General features: G+C 41.5%; 1 protein-coding gene across 5 annotated transcripts in view; it reads left to right on the top strand.

Moving 5' to 3' along the window:
* Positions 1 to 19,569, top strand: part of IQGAP2 (IQ motif containing GTPase activating protein 2) — a 267,741-nt gene extending 248,172 nt beyond the window's left edge. For all 5 annotated transcript variants that reach the window (XM_070517917.1, XM_070517918.1, XM_070517919.1 and 2 more), the window contains 6 exons: positions 1,014 to 1,101; positions 3,025 to 3,237; positions 4,931 to 5,091; positions 13,587 to 13,724; positions 14,790 to 14,898; positions 18,619 to 19,569. In XM_070517917.1, coding sequence (XP_070374018.1) covers positions 1,014 to 1,101; positions 3,025 to 3,237; positions 4,931 to 5,091; positions 13,587 to 13,724; positions 14,790 to 14,898; positions 18,619 to 18,732 — 823 coding nt within the window. In that variant the 3' untranslated portion in view covers positions 18,733 to 19,569. The remainder of the gene's footprint in view (positions 1 to 1,013; positions 1,102 to 3,024; positions 3,238 to 4,930; positions 5,092 to 13,586; positions 13,725 to 14,789; positions 14,899 to 18,618) is intronic.
* The last annotated feature ends 3,157 nt before the right edge of the window (positions 19,570 to 22,726 follow it).

The following is a 22,726-nucleotide window of genomic DNA, read 5'->3' as shown; positions in this document are numbered from 1 at the left end:
TCCACTGATACCGTGTAATGCCTTTGCAAGAACCGAGGTTAAACGCAGCAACAGAGCTGCATGAAAGTGCCCCTTCAGACGCTGATGATCTAAGGCTGTTAATGTTAATGTATTAAACAGAATGATCTGTTTATGTTGCCTTGTTTTGGAAGGGAAGCTATATCCCGTAATACTATTCCCACTTATGGAAAAGTCAGCCAATTGACCCTTTGCCTTTGATGTTAAAATCTTTTTACATAATTACTTAACCTTATCTTTAATTAGGAAGGGGCAGCTGATTACCATAAAGAACACATATAAAAAGATACATGGTTTTAGCACTTACAGTTTTCCAGCTCTCCTAACTTTTCACTGGGCAGCTCTTCTGTGCTCTGCCATCTGAAGCCAAGGCCCCAGGCCAGGGTGTTAGTTCCCCACCAGACCTGAGGTTCTTGAACACCCATCCTCCTAGCTGCCGTGTCAGCTGTTGGCTGAAGCCTGCACGGCACACACGGGACTTCTCCACCCACTGGCCTTCAAATTGTTTCGTAACTTTCTCAGAACAGGAACAGTAACAGTTGGTCTGGCTCCTAAAGGCTTAGGATGCATTAAACAGGCTCAGAGGTTTAAACGGTACTAAAGTCAGGAAAGGGGGCTGGATGTTCAATATCACTCCTGCACCCCATACGGTAGCGCGCCGGATCAGCAGCATGTGTCCCTCTTGCTCATAAAAAGTAGTCTCAGTCTAAAAAGGAGAAGAAGTACTTAGATAAGGAATCTGATGACATACTTGTGCCCCTGTTACTGACAGTATTATCCTACAACATCAAGCATGTAAAACCCAGGCTTCAATCCCCAAACTTTCGGGAGCCTTAGAGAAGACGTGGTGAATTTCTGCAAGACTGTTTTATTTTAAGGGGTTATCCTTGAAACTTCATTTTTGTCTGTGTTTATGCACTCCCTCAGGAGAAGCAGATTTTTGTGCATCAAGACTGTTGTCTGAAAGTCTGTCTCTTCTTTCTCCATTTTGTAAGGACCAAAAAGCTGATAATCGATGTGATCCGGAACCAACCAGGGAACACATTGACAGAAATCTTAGAAACACCAGCAACTGCACAGCAGGTAATTGGTCTTTGCGTGTAAAGTCGTAGGTACCATAGGTAGGAGTTGATTTTATTAATAAATCTTCATGCCCAATGTTTACTGTTATCTCAGAGAAACAGCATCTGACATGGTTTGGAAGTAAGGAATTTTATCTATTACTCTGGCCAACTGAGTTCAGCCATATATAAAATTCATATGGAATATCAATGGGAATGAAATAGAAAATGCAGCATTCAAATTTATGCTGAATGTAATTTTGTCCCAAATTAAGAAGATGGTTCCGGGTATTTCAAAGCCTCTGAATGTTTTTCATAAACTTTATCAAACAGTGGATGAGCAGATAAATCAGTTAAAAGATAGTTCTGGTTGACAGGATGTAGAAAAATACCTTTCGTGTTTTACCTATTTGCTAACTTGAAGAAACAAAGAAGCGTCTCTCACATTAAAACTATTTTCCAAATGCTTCACAAGCAAATGTCTGGAGACCATAGGGTCAGAGCACCATTCTCCTGGTGTAAGGAACTAAAGTTGCATAACAATCTTGCATTAAACTTTTTATCAACATTTTCTACAATGCATCATTGTTTACTTCTTTCTGAATTAAGTTAATTTCAATGGTGTTGCTTTAGTATCAATAACTGCCACTCCCTAAACAAAAGTTAACAAAATTATCTAATCAGTTACTTCTTGGCAGAACTATACATAATTTTCCTGAATCGTTCTTAATTTCATTGGTTGCCAAGAAATCATTGTCACAGTTTTTAATTAAAATATATAAAATAAAACTTCAAGTTATCTGATGTTTATTACTGTGTGGATCTTTTTTAAACAATATGGGTCGAATAGCCTACTAATTTAGTATGAGAATTTTAGTCCTTATTGAATATTTCATTTTCCCCCAAATGTAGTAGTCACCAAGAATACAGACTTCCAAGATCAAGTATAGCTCCGTACCTCCTACCTGGGTAACACTAGGCATTTACAAATATTTCTGTCCCTAAGTTTCCTCAGTTGTAAAATGGGAATAATAGAAGTAGTATGCAATTCACAGGCAAGAATAATGAGTTAAAACATATTAAGTGGGTAGAATAATATCTGGTGTATATTAAGTGCTCAATAACAGTGGCTGCTGCTGCTACTATTGTAGTTTGCTGCTGACCTGGTATCCTGTTCCTGTGTCGTAATGTTGACCTGTCCATCGTGTGTCTATAACATCTGTATCATTGGACATTATCTGTGGAGTCAATCAATTGTGTAGTACAATGAAATGGGAAAATCACCGCTGTCTTTTTATTACTGTTTGTTTGGGGTTTTTTTTTGGAACAAGCTATCCAAATTATATTCATTCATTCATTTACTCATCATTGATTTGGGAATTTATTATACGCTAGAATATTCTTATTGCCTCTGGCTCAAAGAAACTGCAGCTTTTTCAGAGTTGGTTGTTTGAGAATGATTCCCTTATCAGAACAGAGGGTTCTGACTGTCTTCACGGTTGATGAATCTCCATAAATATGGCCGGTGTCTGAGAGTTGACTTGGGTTCTGGATGTTCAGTGTTCTCATAGCCATGTTCTAATGATCTAGTTTTAGTTTCCTCAATGGGACTATCCAGGAATTGAAATCCTTCCATCCAGGGAATTAGAAAATGTCACTTATCCATTGTAATATTTCCATTACTAAGGAGATTTGTCACCTTAGCCATAAAGTAGCTATTTAGAATTTTGTCCAAATTGCCTCCACTCCTATGTTTCTCAAAAAGATGAAGTAATCCCTTCCCAAAGACCTACTTCAAAACCCATAGCGAGCGTATTCTGATCCCACTCTTTGGACTTTGGCTGAGGGCTGCTTTCATTCTGACATTAACTTGCCTTGTGTAGCTTCTGAATCTGTAAGATTCAGGGATCAGAGAAAAATCAACATCTTGCTATTCCCATTTTAGGAAGCAGATCATGCCACAGACATGATGAGCCGCGCAATTATAGATTCCAGGACTCCAGAAGAAATGAAGCATAGCCAGTCTATGCTGGAAGATGCTCAGCTGCCCCTTGAGCAGAAGAAGAGGAAAATCCAGAGGAATCTTCGGACACTGGAACAAACTGGACACGTGTCATCCGAAAATAAGTACCAAGACATTCTCAACGAGATTGCCAAGGTGTTTGGAAACAGGATTCTTTCTCCTTCATTTAGCAGACCTTTGTTCACCACTGGTCATATGCTGGGCACTCTGTGAGCTGCCATGAGCGATTCGTAGTTGTATATGCCATGCTCAATATTACAGATCTTTAAAGGTTTTAAAACAGTTGATGATTTTTAGTAGAGAATAATCACAACTCTCTCAAGTCATTAGGAGAGTTGACACACACCAGAAATAAAAGCTCTGGGAAAGTAATGGACATGTTTCATCTGTACCTTTAAACAATACCTACTAGTTTTAAAAGTGACACTTTTAGGAGAGTTCTCTCTCGAGTTGTTAGTGGACATGTGACCCAGTTGCTCTTGAGACCTGCCACTGAGATGGTAACTGTGTCCCTCAGAATTTGCCTCTGGACAGTTCAGCCTAAATTCAGTTCAGGCTTAAAGGTTAGTTTCTGTTTTCTCATCCTATATTTTTATGGTTGAGAAACTTCCTGAGAAAAGGATCTCAAATTAGCGCAAGGAAGCATCACAGGAAATGGCTGAGATCTGTTTGCCAAGGATAAGGAAGTATATATTTGGGTTGAAAGGACATTTCATTCTTTTTATCAAAACATGCAAATTAAAACGGGTCTGGAGGTGAAGGACAGTTAAATGATCAGGAAAAAATAAATTTTCTCACCTCCTGGGAGGGAAATGCTCTCAGCTCCCTCTTCCTTGGAAAGTTGTGGTCAGTCCTGGCGGTAGGCTGATTCTTCCTGGCCTGAGGAACTCCAGGGACGGAGCGTTTCTTCCTATAGCTCTGGGGTGGAAAATATTTGTCCTTGAGGATATGTAGTAGACAAATTGATGCTTTTGCCCTTAAGAAAGAAAAAAGATATCAGGAAGACATCCACCACAAGATTCTATTTAATGAAGAATTTTTACTTAAGAAGAGGGTATGTGTGTCTGTCTGTCTTTGGATTCCTAGGGGAATGGTTTTTAATTTGTCCATGAAGGGAAAATAATATTAAACAGGCACCATTTTCTTAAACATTTTCATAATTTACTAATTAGAATTACAAAAAAAGAAAATCTTCTGTCTCTAAGTTTAAATATAGTGCAGCCCTGGTAAACTGTGAGCAGCTTGGACAACTTTCTGTTCCAGGAACGCTATTTAAATCCAAGTATAGTTTTCAAAGTTGAATCTTTTCAATCCGTCTTGAGAGCCCAGTTGTTTTTGCAAACCTTGAGAAATATTTCCCAGGTCAAAGAGTGTGTATTGCTTTTTTACTTATTTCTAAAAGGGATGCAATGATTTAATGTAAATCTGTTCAGTGTCAAGAATTCTTCAAAGTGGAATGTTCCAAATATTCTGAAGAAAGTGCTTGTCTCCTGCTAAAGTCTTCCTTGTACCCCTTTTAAAACACTACTTTTCCTTGAGTTAATTGTATGGTTATTCTCAAATTGCTTCTTCACTTTTCCACCAAGAAAAAAATAAACATTAGCAAGTCTCTTAAAGTGAAATACAGACACTTTCCAGGTCTGAAGAAAGAAAGAATGAGAACACTTGAGTGTCGTGAGGGTGAAATAAGGTGACCCAGATCAACCACCAGTTGTAACAATCACAGATAGTCACTCACTACTTGATAGTCTTCTTGTCCCAAATCAGCAATTTGGTAAAGCAAACTTCTGCTTCAATCTTATATCACAGCCTTGACTTGTTGTTTTAGGATATTCGAAATCAAAGAATCCATCGTAAGCTTCGAAAAGCAGAATTGGCAAAGCTTCAGCAGACCCTGAAGGCACTTAACGAGAAGGCAGCATTTTATGAAGAGCAAATTAATTATTATGACACTTACATAAAGACTTGTGTGGACAACTTAAAAAGAAAGTAAGTTAAAATCATGTCATGTTCATTTGTAATATCATGATTTATATAAGGTGTCAATTCTTCTACGGTCTTGGGCTGTTGGGTTGAGTTGGGTTTAGAAGCAATTTTTTTGCTTTATGTCATAACCAAATACTAGAATCTTGATTTTATCATTTGTCACTGTGAATTAAGGAGTCAGGGATGAATTCAGAAACTTTTAAATTCCCCAGCAGTATTGGAATTAAAGTAGCTTACTGTGCTGGATTTTAAGCGAGTAGCTTTAACTCTTAGGGAAGCACTTTCATTATTCCTTTCCTCTTTTTTAGTCAAAGGTGTTTTTAAAATGCTGTTATGTTTACAATAAACAGTGTTTTATATACTTGATAATGTTAGGTAATGCCAGATATTTGCTAATTGCACAGTGCAGCTTGATGATTTTAAGTTGCTTAGTGGTTTAAAAAATCATTATTGACACAAAAGACAAAATTTGGCAGTTCTTCATTATCCATTAGCATGTGTATTATAGATTTTTTTTTATTAAGGTTATAAAAGTTAACATCCTTGTTAAATTACAGTTGTACATTATTATTAGTCATGTTGTAGGTGCACCACTTCACCCCTAGTGCCCTCCCCCCACCCCCCTTTCCCCTGGCAACCACCGATCAGTTCTCTTTGTCCATGTGTTAACTACCACCTATGAGTGGAGTCATACAGAGTTCGTCTTTCTCTGTCTGCCTTATTTCACTCAACATAATACTCTCAAGGTCTATCCATGTTGTTGTGAATGAGACAACTTTGTCCTTTTTTATGGCTGAGTAGTATTCCATTGTATATATATACCACAACTTCTTTATCCAATCATCAGTTGCTGGGCACTTAGGTTGGTTCCATGACTTGGCTATTGTGAATAATGCTGCAATGAAGATAGGGGTGCATGGAGCTTCTGAAATTGCTGATTTCAGGTTCTTAGGATATATACCCAGTAGTGGGATGGCTGGGTCATGAGGTATTTCTATTCTTAACTTTTTGAGGAATCTCCATACTGTTTTCCATAGTGGCCGTACCAGTTTACATTCCCACCAACAGTGTATGAGGGTTCCCTTTTCTCCACAGCCTCTCCAACATTTGTCACTCTTGGTTTTGGATATTTTTGCCATTCTAACAGGTGTAAGGTGATATCTTAGTGTAGTTTTGATTTGCATTTCCCTGATGATTAGTGATGATGAGCACCTTTTCATGTGTCTATTGGCCATCCGTATATCTTCTTTGGAGAAATGTCTGTTCATGTCCACTGCCCATTTTGTAATTGGGTTATTTGATTTTTTATTGTTGAGTTGTGTGAGTTCTTTGTATATTATGGAGATTAACCCTTTGTCAGATAAATAACTTGTGAATATTTTTTCCCACTTAGTGGGCTGTTTTTTTGTTTCAATCCTGTTTTCCCTTGCCTTGAAGAAGCTCTTTAGCCTGATGAAGTCCCATTTGTTTATTCTTTCTGTTGTTTCCCTCATGTGAGGGGTTATGGTGTCCGAAAAGATTCTTTTGAAGCTGATGTCAAAGAGTGTGCTGCCGATATTCTCTTCTAGAAGACTTATTGTTTCAGGCCTAATCTTTAGGTCTTTGATCCATTTTGAGTTAATTTTAGTAAATGGTGAAAAAGAATGGTTGATTTTCATTCTTTTACATGTGGCTGTCCAGTTTTCCCAGCACCATTTGTTGAAGAGACTTTCTTTCCTCCAATGTAGGCCCTCAGCTCCTTTGTCAAAGATTAGCTGTCCATAGATGTGTGGTTTTATTTCTGGGCTTTCAATTCTGTTCCATTGATCTGTGCATCTGTTTTTGTACCAATACCATGCTGTTTTGATTACTGTGGCTTTGTAGTATGTTTTGAAGTCAGGGATTGTAATGCCTCCAGCTTTGTTCTTCTTTCTCAGGATTGCTTTAGAAATTCGGGGTCTTTTGTTGCCCCATATGAATTTTTGGATTCTTTGTTCAATTTCTGTAAAGAATGACATTGGAATTCTGATTGGGATAGCGTTGAATCTGTAGATTGCTTTAGGTAGTATGGACATTTTAACTATGTTTATTCTTCCAATCCATGTGCATGGAATGTCTTTCCATCTCTTTATGTCGTCGTCGATTTCTTTCAAGAAGGTCTTGTAGTTTTCGTTGTATAGATCTTTCACTTCCTTGGTTAAATTTATCCCAAGGTATTTTATTCTTTTTCTTGCGATCGTGAGTGAGATTGAGTTCTTGAGATCTTTTTCTGTTAGTTCATTGTTAGTGTATAGAAATGCTATTGATTTATGTATGTTGATTTTATACCCTGCAACTTTGCTATAGTTGTTGATTGTTTCTAATAGTTTTTGTATGGATTCTTTGGGGTTTTCTATATATAAGATCATGTCATCTGCAAACAGCGAGAGTTTTACTTCTTCGTTGCCTATTTGGATTCCTTTTATTTCTTTTTCCTGCCAAATTGCTCTGGCCAACACCTCCAGTACTATGTTGAATAAGAGTGGTGAAAGTGGGCACCCTTGTCTTGTTCCTGTTCTGAGAGGGATGGGTTTCAGTTTTTGTCCATTGAGTATGATGTTGGCTGTGGGTTTGTCATATATGGCCTTTATTATGTTGAGCTACTTTCCTTCTATACCTATTTTATTGAGGGTTTTTATCATAAATGGATGTTGGATCTTGTCGAATGCTTTCTCTGCATCTATTGAGATGATCATGTGGTTTTTGTTTCTCATATTGTTAATGTAGTGAATCACGTTGATTGACTTGCAGATGTTGAACCATCCCTGTGTCCCTGGTATAAATCCCACTTGATCATGGTGTATAATCTTTTTGATATATTGCTGCATTCGGTTTGCCAAAATTTTGTTGAGGATTTTTGCATCTATGTTCATCAGTGATATTGGCCTGTAGTTTTCCTTCTTTGTGTTGTCCTTGTCAGGTTTGGGGATCAGTGTGATGTTGGCTTCATAGAATGTATTAGGGAGTGCTCCATCTTCCTCTATTTTCTGGAACAGTTTGAGAAGGATAGGTATTAAATCTTCTTTGAATGTTTGGTAGAATTCTGCAGAGAAGCCGTGTGGTCCTGGACTCTTATTTTTGGGGAGGTTTTTGATTGCTGTTTCTATTACTTTACTTGTGATTGATCTATTCAGATTCTCTATTTCTTCCTGATTCAGTTTGGGTAGGTTGTATGAGTCTAGGAATTTATCCGTTTCTTCTAGGTTGTTCAATTTGTTGGCATATAGTTTTTCATAGTATTCTCTTATGATCCTTTGTATTTCTTCAGTATCTGTTGTGATTTCTCCTCTCTCGTTTCTAATTTTATTTATTTGAGACTTCTTTCTTTTTTTTTGGGAGTCTGGCTAAGGGTTTGTCAATTTTGTTAATTTTTTCGAAGAACCAACTCTTTGTTTCATTGATCCTTTCTACTGTCTTTTTTGTTTCAATATCATTTATTTCTGCTCTAATTCTTATTATTTCCCTCCTTCTACTGACTTTGGGCTTTGTTTGTTCTTCTTTTTCTAATTCCGTTAGGTGTCGTTTGAGGTTGTTTATGTAAGATTTTCCTTGCTTATTGAGGTGAGCCTGCATTGCAATGAATTTTCCTCTTAGGACTGCCTTTGCTGCATCCCAAATAATTTGGTACGGTGTGTTTTCATTTTCATTTGTCTCCCGATAATATTTGATTTCTTCTTTAATTTCTTCAGTAATCCATTGTTTGTTCAGTAGCATGTTGTTCAGTCTCCACATTTTTGGCCCTTTCCCACCTTTCTTCTTGTAGTTGATTTCTAGTTTCATAGCATTGTGATCAGAAAAGATGCTTGATATTATTTCAACCCTCTTGAACTTATTGATGCTTGCTTTGTTTCCCAGGATATGGTCTATCCTTGAGAATGTTCCATGCGTGCTTGAGAAGAATGTGTAACCTGCTGTTTTTGGATGAAGTGTCCTATATATATCTATTAGGTCCATCTGATCTAATTTTTCATTTAATTCTATAATTTCCTTGTTAATTTTCTGTCTGGATGATCTATCCATTGGTGTTAATGGGGTGTTGAGGTCCCCTACTATTATTGTATTACTTTTGATGTCTCCTTTTAGTTTTGTTAACAGTTTCTTCACGAATTTTGGTGCTCCTGTGTTAGGTGCATATATATTTATGACTGTTATGTCATCTTGGTGGAGCATCCCTTTTATCATTATATACTGCCCCTCTTTGTCTTTCATTACCTGTTTTGCTTTGAAGTCTACTTTGTCTGATATAAGTATGGCAACACCTGCTTTCTTTTGTTCATTATTGGCTTGGAGTATTGTCTTCCACCCCTTCACTCTGAGTCTGTGTTTGTCTTTGGGGCTGAGGTGTGTTTCCTGGAGGCAGCATATTGTTGGATCTTGTTGTTTGATCCATCCTGCCACTCTGTGCCTTTTGATTGGAGAGTTCAATCCATTCACGTTTAGTGTGATTATTGAAACGTCGGGGCCTACTGTTGCAATTTTATCACTTGCTTTCCGGTTCTTTTGCATTTGTCCTGATGGAGAGCTGTTACTTTGTGTTGTTGTCCTTCTGCTTATCTCCTTTGTTCTGGATTTTGTAACCCCTTTCCTTTTTTTGATTTTTCAGGAATGAGTTTCTTCCTGAGCAATTCTTGAAGAGGAGGTTTTGTGGTGATGAACTCCCTTAACTTTTGTTTATCTGGGAAAGTTTTTATTTCTCCATCATATTTGAAGGATATTTTTGCTGGGTAGAGTATTCTTGGCTGCAAGTTTTTACCCTTCAGAGTTTTGAATATTTCATTCCAATCTCTTCTAGCCTGTAAGATCTCTCCTGAGAAATCTGCTGATAGCCTTATGGGGTTTCCTTTGTAAGTTATTTTCTTCTGCCTGGCTGCCCTTAGTATTTTCTCTTTGTCATTGACTTTTGCTAGTTTCACTACTATATGTCTTGGGGTTGGTCTTCTTGCGTTAATAAAGTTTGGAGATCTATTGGCTTCTGTGACATGAAGTTCCATCTGTCTTCCCAAGTTTGGGAAGTTCTCAGCTATTATTTCTTTGAACAGGCCTTCTGCCCCCTTCTCCTTCTCTTCTCCCTCTGGTATACCTATAATCCTTATGTTTCCTCTCCTAATTGAGTCGGATAATTCTCAGAGAGTTTCTTCATTTCTTTTTAGTCTTAATTCTCTCTCCTCCTCTGCCTGCAGCATTTCTATATTCCTATCCTCCAAATTGCTAATTCTGTCCTCCATATTATCGACCCTACTGTTCAGAGAGTCCAGATTTTTCTTAATCTCCTCCATTGTGTTCTTCATCTCCAGTATTTCTAATTGGTTCTTCTTTGTGGTGTCAAGCTCTTTTGTGACATAGCTCCTGAACTCATTGAGTTGTCTATCTGAATTCTCTTTTAGGTCGTTGAGTTTTTTCATAATGGCAGTTTTGAAATCATCGTCATTTAGGTTGTAGATTTCATTGTCTTTGGGATTGTTTTCTGGATGCTTATCATTTTCCTTCTGTTCTGGAAATTTAATATATTTTTTCATACTGCTTGATGGCGTGGGTTTGTGCCTCCGCACAGAGATGGAGTTTAGTCACTGCTTCCACTTGTTGTGACTGGTGTGTGGGGGGGGGGGGGGGCAGCTGTTTAGACTGCCCCAACCAGGAACCCTGTCAGCTGTTACTGACTGGGTCTGGACCCCTCCTCGTAGTCACAGTGGTCCTATGGGGTCCCTCGTCGGTTGTGGGGGCTATCGCAAGGGGGCCTCAGGCTGCTGGTGCCTACTGCTGCAGCCCACCTAAACGTGCTCCCTCCTTGTGGTCTGCAGCAGTGTTGTGGGCTTTCCTATCAGCCAGGAGCAGGATCACCTATAATCTCTGATTTGTCCCTAACAGAGCCCACCAGATCACATTTGTCCACTATAGGTCCCAGCAGAACTATGGGTATCTTCTGCAGCCTGTCATTAGCTCACTTAGCTGTGCTGCTTTTGCCCCAGAGCCTTCCCGGCCTTGAGATTGCCAGTCAGGACCTCTCCACTAGTGCTGTGCAGAGGCTTTCACTGAGGCTGCTGTAAGAACCTGGAGCTCCCCCCTGGGCTACGTAGTCGTTTCACCGGAGCTCTACTCTGCCCCACTTTACTCTCACGGGATCTCTGGGAGCCCCTTGCCTGGTCTGGGACACGGCCAGAGTCTGTAGGCTTGGCGGTGGCTTGTAAGCTGGTGCCTTGTGGGGAATTCTGCTCTAGGGAGCTTCCTGGTGTTCCGAATGCTGTGCAGGGCCTCCCTGCCAATGGCAAGCAGAGGCCCTCCCTGCTCGGGGGGTGTGGGACCCTGGAGCAACCCCCCAGGCCACAGACCCTGGTGTTTGAGCTCCACCCGGTCCCCAGGCACGTCCACGGGAAGTCCAGGCACCCCCTGTACCGAGCCCTGCACCGGGGACCGTGAGCCCAGCAGCAGCTTGCGGTCTGGAGCTGCCCCGGGTGATCCGCCCACCAGGAGCGTTCTTTTTTCCTGGATTCTGGGCATGGCCTCCCTGCTAATGGCGAGCAGAGGATTTCCCTGCTAGGGAGATGCGTGACCCCGGAGCCTTCCCCCAGACCGCAGAGCCAGCCACTGGAGCTCCAACCATGTCCCCAAGCACGTCTATGGGAAGTCCGGGTGCCCCTTGCACCGAGCCAAGTGCCGGAGACCGTAAACCCAGCGGCAGCTTGCAGTCTGGAGCCACCCCAGGGGGATCCGCCCACCGGGAGCTTTCCTTTTTCCTGGATTCTGGGCGTGGCCTCCCTGCTAATGGTGAGCAGAGGATTTCCCTGCTAGGGAGGTGTGGGACCCTGAAGCCTTCCCCCGCACCATAGAGCCAGGCGCTGGAGCTCCAAATGTGTCCCCAAGCACGTCTACGGGAAGTCAGGGTGCCCCCTGTACCAAGCCGTGCGCCAGAGACCGTGAGCCCAGTGGCAGCTTGTAGTCTGGAGCCGCCTCAGGGGATCAGCCCACCGGGAGCCTCCCTTTTTCCTGGCTTCTGGGCGGTGCCTCCCTGCTAATGGCGAGGGGAGGCCTTCCCTGCCGGTGGGTGCGGGGCCCTGGGGATTTCCCCCTGGGCTTAGGTGTGATTGCAGAGGGCTTGGGTAGCGGTGTTGTCACCTGTTTCCACCGTCGCTCCACTGGTGAGTGCACACTCCTGCCCTTGGTGCGTGGCGATGCTATGGTGGAGTCCGCTGGAAGAGAGCCTCCTGCAGGAACTAGGCTGTCCGGGGGTTGGGGGTCGGGGGTCAGAGAGTTTTCACCTATTTCCACCTCCTCCCAGGAGGAAGTCTGTCCGCCTTCGATGTGTAGTAGCATGAGACTTTTAGGCATCTTGAGATGCTATTTGGATATCCTTTGTTAATCGGTGAATGTCCAATTCGTTGTAGATTCAATGGGGGAGAGACAAAGACCTCTCACTCCCCCATCTTGGTCCCGCCCCTATCTATTATAGATTTTTTATATACAATCGAGCCACTTTTAATGAGTATTCTTTACTCATAATTATTCTTATCACTAGACTAAGATCAATACTAAATAAATTTTAATTACCTGTTTAAATATGTAGTATAGGATTTTCATGTAACCCTTGTAGTCAAATTGACAGTAGGAAATGGTGTTCTACGGAAAAATCAATTGCATCAATCATAGAAGATTCGATGAGGGGAAATCACCAAATTTAAGTCTCAGTTACTCGGGCCACACTAGTTCTGAATTTTAATTCAATTACTTGCGGCTATAAATTACGTTTACTCTGTTCCTGGGAGGCAAAAGTTGGTCAAGCTAATATTCAGTAGAAATAAGGTTGTTAAGGGTTTTCTTTACATATATATTGCACCTACTTTAAGGTACTTCACAAGCCCTGCAGCCAGGTGAGCTGGATTTGGGCTCTGATTCTGTTGCATGTGTGATCCTGAATCAGTCCAGTGCACTTCTCTGAGCCTCCATTTTCTCATTTTTAAGGTGGGATGAAGAGTACGGTACCAGCCTCACAAGTATTGTTATAAGAGCTAAATGAAATAATATGTGAGAAAGGAATGTATTCCCTTAAGAGCACTATGGAAATGTTAATTTTGTAAATGAGAGGCAGTGTTTATAAAGCACTTGGAATAGTGCGGCCCCAGAGCATTTTTTGAATAAATGAAAGCAGTTCTAGCAATGCCGTTACTTAGGAGAACGCAGTTCATGCTCTTGCACCAAAGCTGCTTGTGAAATGGCTTAATCTATTCACTTAGTTCAATATGGCTGAGAAAATAGAGTACAAGTTTTATGGACAATGTTAGCCTGTAATTCAAACTTCAGTCACCTTGAAAATAGCTTTCCCATCAACGGTTCAGTAGTGAGGCTGTACCGCAGGGTTAAGACTGTCACCTACACAACAAAATAAAAAGTTGCACATTGGTGTGGTGGGGCCAGGTGTGGACAGTGGTGTGCACCTGGCCCGGTGATTTGCCCTCGTGCTGACAGATGGTTTGTTCTTATTTTGCCAGAAATTCTCGGAGATCAATTAAACTAGATGGAAAAGGAGAACCCAAAGGGGCGAAGAGAGCAAAGCCGGTGAGGTACACCGCAGCAAAGCTGCACGAGAAGGGTGTCCTACTGGGGATAGACGACCTTCAGACAAACCAGTGAGTCACCTGGAGTCTGCACAGGACACACGCGCCCTTGCCTCGCTCACACAGCATCTGACTCACATTTCTCCAGTTTCCCGAGGCCTTTGAAGAAAGCTTCATTTGGTCCATCAGGGCTTACCCGTGATTTCAGATGACAGGAAAAATCCGTGTATTGTAATCTCTCGTCTTCCCATCGGGCCTCTAGCATCTGGTCTGTCGGTCAGATGAAGTGACGATCAAGTGATGTGTTTCCTGTGGCTTGTCCAGTACGTTAGGATTGGCCAGCCTCCTCTCTTCCTCCAAAAGAACTGAGTCAGAGCAGTGAGAATGAAGGGCTGTCTTTTGGTCTTGATAGATGAGAGTTATTTGCAATTGCCAAACATTGAATGCCTTTCTAATTTCAAACCACAGATTGTGTGCCAACACGTGGGTCAGAGCCATCCCAACACTGTGCTGTCAGTGTGTGTATATGAGGTGGAGGAGAAAAGGGAACTCTCCTCTGCAGCCCCACACCAGGCACCAGTGGGTGCTCCATCTCAGAGGGACCGCAAGCCCCGTGACCCATCCCTCCCCGCCCTTTGTCTGGGGGAAGCCAGACACACCAAGTGTCTCCTCTCTAACTCCTGGCTTCTCTGCCATTTATCCCATCAAGCCTTCTCTTACCTACACCGACTCAGGGAAAATGCTTCCCCTTCTTTGAAGTTTCTATGAAAGTTATCATCTGAAATACTCAACTGGCCTCTCAGAAGTATAAGTCGATATTTAATTCTCATGTTCTGTGAATCTCATATATTTCCAACTATATTTTCTGCTCTTCAAGAGCAAGGACAATATTTTACATTTCTTTTGTAATAAAGCTCCTACTTCAGTGCTCTGTGAGCGACAGCTCTCAACAAGAGCCATCCACCCTAGTTTTAGTGAGCAGAGTGGAGGAAAGATGATGGGAGGTTTTGCATGAATTCCCTTAGGATTTTCCCAGTAGATCATTTGCTAAGAATGGTAACTTGGGATTCCATTAATTTGTTTCGGCTTTAAACATAGATTTGCAATTCCACGTGTGCATGTCTCTTTCCTCACTAGGTTTAAAAATGTTACATTTGATATCATATCTACTGAAGATATGGGCATCTTTGATGTCAGATCAAAGTTCCTGGGTGTTGAGATGGAAAAGGTGCAGCTCAATATTCAGGTAAGCTGGGATTTCTGCAATTTGGGGTGAGTTTTATAGTGGGGATCGCTCAGGGTTCCCCTGGCTGGCATTCTCATGACAGCAATGAGATTTAACAGAAGACCAATGTAAGACTTACTTGCCAATATTAGTTTAAGTGTTGATGATTTTTTAAAAGCTATGATGTTTCAAATTATTGGAACTTAAAATGCTTTAGCTGGTAAACCATAGCAGTCAGTTTTTCTAAGCCATGTTTCCGTTTTGAAGCTTAGAGACAATAATAATACAAAAGTATTCAGAGCTATGAAGTAAAGGCTGGAAAGTTTCTTTTCATTAGGAATTTATATTTCTTTCTAGAACTGCTCAGGATTGAAACTTTCCTGATCTCATGTCTCCATCCTAGCATTGTTTTTACATCAGTTTCTTAAATCTGTTTGTTAATGTTTGGGATCATAGAAATGAAAGACATTGTGCAAAATAGATATCTATAAATAGAAAAATGGTGTTCGCAGTCTGAACTATTGCAAATTTCTCATTAGGACCATATTTAAGTCAAATATACTTGAACAGAAACTGAGAAATCCAGTTTATGTGCCACAAAAAAAAATAAATAAATAAATGGAGGGAGGGTACAACAAATGTGTAAGTTCATCTGCTCCCAACTTGTTAATTCTTAGCACAGGATCAATCTAGAGAAGTAATTTTTAAAATTTTTCTTATAAGTTTTTAAGTGGAAATAACACCTATTTACCTGGACTCCAAACTACCTGTAAAATGGTTTCCAGGTATTTCACACGTATCTACCTGAATCCTCCTGAGAAGCCGCTGGGAGTGATGCAGGTTCCAGCCTCACTGTCTGCTCAGCCCGTGGCTGACAGCCCTGAAATTACCTCCCGCTCCTGGGAGCAGACCCCAAAGCCCTTCTTTTCTGTCTAGCTTTCCTTGTGGCTTCAAAAGAAAAGTGGAAGCTAAATGGGTTCGCTAAGGACATTGAGATAATGGAGTAAATTAGAGTTCAGAGAGAAAAATTAAAGATATTATGTAATTATGAAAAGCATCCTTAAGTAAACAGTACTGTTTTCTGACTTATTTTAAATGTCACTAAATGTATCCATTTAACAGTTTAACTGAGAGTCTCGAGTTACTTTCTGTAACACTCAGATAAACATGGGAAGAGAAAAAGAATGTGCGTGTGGTGCTGTGCCTTGGTTAGTGATCCTTCTCTAGATGTGGCAAAGACATATGTGATCGCCAAGAAGGAAATGACCCAAGGCCAATCAATATCAACTGGACAGATGACTCACAAGTGACCGGGAGACACCTGTTTAGAGAGGCTTCTAAATTCCATGGGACTTCCTTTGAACACTGGTGCGAACACCAGCTTCGCTTGCTCCTTTGTTAAGGAGTGGTATGCAGTAGGATTAGCTGTTCACACCGTTCATTTATACACACAATTGATTGTGAAATGTTACTCCTTAGCTGGATGTGGGTGGCTAATCTGGGCCAGATTTTGTAAATCATGCTCCAGATTTTTTAAATCATTAGCATTTTATGAGGACCATCTACATAATTTGCAGCGCTCAGCAGAAAATGAAAATTCAGAGCCCTTTCTTCAAAATGATTAAGAATTTCAAGATGATAACAGCAGAGCGTTAAACCAAATGCAGGGCCCTTGTGATCATGGGACCCTGTACAGGTGGAATTCCCAAGGAGCCTGCACATAATAGCTGTCAGACATAAAGTCAGACTTCTATTTATACATATGGCTTTCAGACAACTACAATGTCATGTGAATTACGAAAGAGAAACACGATGGCCAGGTCTTCACTGTGAGTCCAGGACTCGAAACAGGACAGAAGTTTCTGACAGGATAAAGGGGATCCCTTCTAACGTTATGTTTCTAGGTTTTCCTCAGCCCACTCTTCCCTTAGCTCATACAGATTATATCTAATTATATCCTATAGCTATAGGCCATATACACAACGGGGTGGGGGGGGGGGGGTGACTTACTTGAAGATGTTCTGCCTATATGAATAGGGCCAGCGTTAATCCAGGGCTGCAGGGTTGGCCTTCTTCTTTCCCAGACAAAAAGCTGAGGTTGAGAGAGCTCATTATGGAAGAGGCAGCTGGAGTCCCTACTCTTGATGACCCTACTCCACTGCCTGTCTCACAGGGTTCCAGTTGATCCTGTCAAGACAAGGGTGGCTTACAAAGGGACTGCAGAGCCCTTGATCTCATCTGCCCAAGAACACCCCTGTGAGGTTGGCAGTGTTACCCTCAGTTTCGCCCAAGGAAACAGAACTTCAGAGAGGTTCTATGATATTGCAAGGTCCTAAGACAGCAAATGGTGGAGCTGAGACTAAAATCTGGTCTGCCAACCACAAGCGCACTCATGTTTTCTCTGCTCCCCACCTCGGGGGCCCAGCGAATGCCGGTGCATACACCATTCCTTCTCAACTTCACCGTGTTGGTTTAATTCTTTGCCAAGAAACTTTAGCAGATGTTGCCTTTCCCAAAGGAAAAGTGAATCTCCACTGCCCAGTAATAGGTAAAAGCATTCTTGAGGAAAGAACTTCCATTCCCGAAGGAATTTCCGGCCCAGAAGCATATCTAAATAATGCAGGGGTTGAAGTGAGAGCGGTCGGAGGTAATTGAGGAAGTGGAGGAGGAAGCTGGCAAGAGTCAGCGTTCTCTCAAAGATGACTCCAACTCCTGCAGGAGGCTTCACTTAACCTAGGCTCAAGGCATTATTATTAACGACCAAGAAGTTTCCAGAGCTAGAAACAAGAAAATGAGACCTGGGGCGGTTTAGGGCAGTTCAGGAAAGATATCTTCTGTTTGGGAAAGGCCTCCTCTCCTGTGTTACTGTGAAATGTTGCTGCTTAGTCATGTGGCTGGTGTGGCCAGTTATCAATTTTAGCAGGCAAGTTTATTCCCTTTGTTAATGTGGTGGCAATGAACGTAGAAGGATAGTCTGACTTGAGAATAAGAGCTGTTGTCAATACAAGAACAGAACTGGTCTAGATTGGAAGGAGTTGCATTGTACAATGGTCTCCAAATTTCCGTCACTCAACTTCATCAGGAATAGCACAATCGCTTCTCCCCATTTGCACATATTTATTTATAAAGTGTACGTGCGCCTACCACTGTACTCAAAATGTACTTTGTAAAATATATATAAAATTTAAATGTTTAAAGAATGAGAAAAAAATAAACAGGAGTTTTAGTGTTCTTTTTGCTCCCCAATGGATTATCTTATTCCATGTTAGAAAACACTGCTGTTCTTAAGGATATGCCCCATCTTGCTGGAACATCTGTGTTTTTAATTTTCCAATTAAAAATTATATTTATATATGTGATATTAACTTAAGGATAATGGTTTTCTTTCATACGGTCCTTATCAATTCTAAAAATCTTTCTTTCATCTCGGCAAGTGATTCTCAAAGTATGGCACCCAGGGCGACCATATCATCATCACATGGGAAGTTGTTAAAATGCAAATTCTTGGGCCCCCACCAGAGCTGTAAAATCATAAATTCCTGGGAGCAGGGCCTAGCACTCTGTGCTTTAACTGGCCTGTGTTTTTAACCAGATGATTCTCATGCACACTAACGTTTGAGAAGGCTCACCTAGGTCATTCCATCAATTGAGTCTCATTTCTGTCAACGAATTCTTCTAGAATGTTTCTTAAGCCTACGAACTGTCAAATCTGAGATTGACTGATGTCCCTGACAATTGCAGGATTTACTTCAGATGCAGTATGAAGGCGTGGCTGTGATGAAAATGTTTGACAAGGTTAAAGTCAATGTGAACCTTCTCATCTACCTGCTGAACAAGAAGTTCTATGGGAAGTGAAGCGACTGCAGAGATGTCACGGATTCCGTCCCACCCGGATCAGGAAACGAATCTGTTCAGTATTTTTGTTTTTAAACATGATTAAATCACTGCTTATAAATGTGTGATTTTTTTAAAAGACCAAAACTCTTTCGAAGAATGTACCCATTGTGCCTTTTTTGATAATTTGATACTACAGTAGAATGATACACAAAATGAATTAATGTAAACACTTCCACATTATACTGTGGTATAGGTACTCTGATTTAAAACTTTGGACATTCTGTGATTTGTTTGAAAGTAGGGAGAAAATTAATTTAGCTGACTAGGGACAAATATGCAAACCTATTTTCCTATGAAAAAAATTTTAAATGTCCCATTTGAATAACATAATTCTCTATAGATTTTTTTTTTTTTTTGATCTGTGGAGAAATGGAAACCTAATTATTTGCCATGAATTATTTAGACAGATACTTAGTTCTAAGCTCTGCCTTCTGGGAGTTACCAATTTTAAAAGAGAACTTTTGTGCAATTCAAGATTAAGTTTTTATAATAATTGAAAGTGACAATACAATAACACTTTCTGTATAAAAGTATATATTTTATGTGATTTATTCCTACTAAATGAAGTGCACTACTGCCTCATGGTAAAGACTCTTGTACCCGGAGCCTTTAAGTGACTAAAGAACAACAAGGACATCAATCCTAGGCCCCACCTCCACCCCTCGCAATTTATTTGAATACTTCAATTGTGCCTCTCAATTTTTTGTAATGCAATAAAATCAGTACGTAGATGGTTTTTAAATGTGTTCTTTGAAAATTATTTTATGTAAAATAAATGTTACTGAATTACATTCATTCGGTTTTTTTAGTTGTCTTCATAGACTCCAATCGTTTAGTGGGTAGGAGAAGGTTCTTGGTGGGGGCTGATCAAGAGGAGAAAGAATATACTATAGCTGTACACCTTAGGGTACGGAGTAAGCTCCTGTGACCGAGAGATCCCTAACACTGGGGCTGAAATGAGAGAGAGGTTTGTTTTTCTCAGTTTCTGTAGTTCCAAGGTAAGTGAGCAGGCCCGAGGTTGTCTGGGGATCCAGGCTGGCCGGTGGGCTCTGTCCTTGTCACTGATTCCTGGCCAGCAAGGAGGGGGGACATATGTCCAGGGCAAGTGTTTTAAATTATATATGTCACTTGTGCTTACATCCCGTTGGCCAAAATTTAGTCATGTGGCCACAACCAGCCTCAAGAGAGGCCTAACTAGGCAGTCACGTGCACAGTTAAACCCCCAGGCAGAGAGGGAGGTGGTACTATTATTAAAAGAAAGGGAGATTGATTCCTGGGGCAGGTCAGCCGTCTCCACCACAATAAGAATCCCCCTGATGCTTTGTATTCTGTTCGTTCAATCAACCGGCTTTGTTTTCCACAGGGATTACAAAATATTGAGAAAGTGGGCTAGCTTATGTTCCTTTGGCACAAATGAACTTTAAGCGTTAGACCCACGGGATTTGGAAAATTCAAATTTTATAAAGTAGAATCTGCTACTTTAGTGATTGTTTGGACAAAGAGGTAATGCTCTTTGTCCAAACAGACAATGCTCGAAACGATGCTCACTGTCTCCACAGTTGGTGGATGTGTTTTTTTGATGCATTGGCCTTAGTATAGACTCCACGAAAGGAATCAAATAAGTATACAGTTAAGTTTCACCTGTGAATAAACTCATTCTCCCCTCCAGCTGGCGTTTGGTGGGGAACTGGAGCTGGGGCAGTGGGAGGGAGGGTCAGCTTCCTTCTTCATGCTCCAGGAAAGACCTTCATTGGAAATGTAGAGGAGGAGCCAAAAGTAAGGAAAGCTGTTTGGAGGCAAAAGCTAATCTTTCACAGCATCTCTGGAAGGAGCTTGTCTTAACTCATTCCAACCCTGAGTGATATACTTGAGTGTTATCCAAGTGAATAAATATCTTTGTGTCATGCCAGTCCCCAGAGGTATGACGTGAATGTTTTTTCTCTGTTGGCCCACAAGGTGAGGTCATTGTGGACAATATTACCAACGGCTACTTGTTTGAGGTCTTTAAGGCACATGGAAGAATGTGACCCAGAGAAGGGGTAATGTGATGAAGGAAAGGAGTACCAGCAAGAAGCCAGGGGAGTGTGAGTGTGAGATAGTGGGAGCCCAGGCCTGTGCCTCTCCCAGGAGGACTGAACCATCCCCCAAGCCAGGGGACATGGTGCCTCATAGCCCTGAGCCACCAAGGACTCCTGCCCATTGTAGAGGAGGGAAAATAATTTTCCCTCTACTCTTCTCAGTTCGTGGCCGAGGCCCCTGTAACAAAAGACAGATTGGCAAGAGAAAAACAAACACAAGTTTATTAACATGTGTACCCCACGTATACATGGGTATTACCAGGGAACTGAGTAGAACTCCCAGGAACAGCCCAAGCCACCACCTTAAATACGATCTTCTGCTAAAGACAAAAGACAGGCGTGAGGATCAGGGGCAGGGGTGCAGTTTACAGGAAGGTGGGAAGAGGGACCGTCTGGTAAAGTTTCCTCTGCCTGCACTAACTCTCCCGGTGAAGAAGTCATCTCTGCTAACAGCTCTCTTCCTGGTACAGGACGCTTTTCTAATGCAAATTTCCTTTATAAATGTAAACTTCCCTTACAAAAGGATAAGTTCTACTGTTTCCAGAGCTTCTCCTGTGTCAACCTGTCCGCAGTTGCTCAAAATAAACCATATGCTGAAGAGGCATATTTTTGGGGGCCCATTCTGCTACCCTCCACCATCTTCCCCCTCCCCCAGCACTCATAGCTTTTTTTACTCAGTGGGAAGACAAAAGTTTTTTTTTTTCACTTTTAAAACACTTAGCAATTGAAACTGTATCTTGATTTTTGTATAGCTGACTCCTGTATTTTGATGTAGGTTTGATCATGTTTCTGCTGTTACAAAAGTGGTCTTTGGTCTAGAAGGTTGAGAGAGTCCATGCTCCCCTGAATTCTGGCACCTGGACCTTGAAAAGGCAAAAATGACCTTGGGAGCACGCAGCTTCGCTGCTCTCAGAGGACCTGCTCTCGTGATGTCCAAGAGGGAAAACCCGTGCCTACTGCACTCTTCTGGAAGTTTGTGAAGAAGAGACCAGCTCAGGGTGATCCTTGTCTGACATAACACGTCTCCCTTATGTCACTGAACGACCAAAACCATAATGTGTGTTTTGGTGTATGTGTGTGTGGTTGGGCACTAATTAGAGGTGCTGTTCATGATGTAATTTTTATGACTTGGGCTGTGGTTAAGTAGGGATTTGTAGTATTCCTCAAATATTTGAAGAGGCAAACCTCAGACCTCTGAATGGCGAAAGCTGTCTATATTTTGAGAGATTGTGGTGAGCCCTGGATGGTCTTACTGCTGACCAGCTTTTTGAAAAATCTGTTGCCTCTGTTACTGAAACCAGGACTTAGTAACAGGTTAAGATAGAGCCTTCGAAGACATCTTCTGAGCTTCAGAGGACAGAGATTGCTTCACTGTCTGCCGGAAGTCCAGAGCCGGGAAGTGTCTTGTAAATGGCCGAGAGGCAGAGGCCCAGGGCCGGTTCTGCAATGGGCTGAGAGGAGACAGACGCCACCCCACAGCCCCTCAGGAGTCGCAGTGTTGCTTTAGGTTGACCCTTGTAGGAGTGGGGTGGTTAGTGATTATCTCAGTCTAATGATGTGGACACTCTCAACTCAATCTCAAATGAAATAGCTCATACAGATTTTCTAGGTTGCCTTGCTGGTTTTCCTTCAAGTATGAAATCTCTTAGCTAAAATACATTGGAAGGCATGGTGGTTAATTTTATGTTTCAACGTGATCAGGTTAAGGGATGCCCAGATAGCTGGGAAAACATTTCTGGCTGTGTCTGTGAGGGTGTTTCCAGAAGAGGTTAGCACTGGAACCCACAGACTGAGTAAGGAAGATGGCATTCACCGACATGGGCGGGCACCAGCCAATCCACTGAGGGCTGGAATCCAACAAAAAGGTGCAGAAA

This window comes from Equus asinus, chromosome 9, assembly GCF_041296235.1.
Source record: "Equus asinus isolate D_3611 breed Donkey chromosome 9, EquAss-T2T_v2, whole genome shotgun sequence".
NCBI lineage: Eukaryota > Metazoa > Chordata > Mammalia > Perissodactyla > Equidae > Equus > Equus asinus.
Note: the sequence above shows the minus strand (reverse complement) of the source record. Positions and strands in the feature narration are given on the sequence as shown.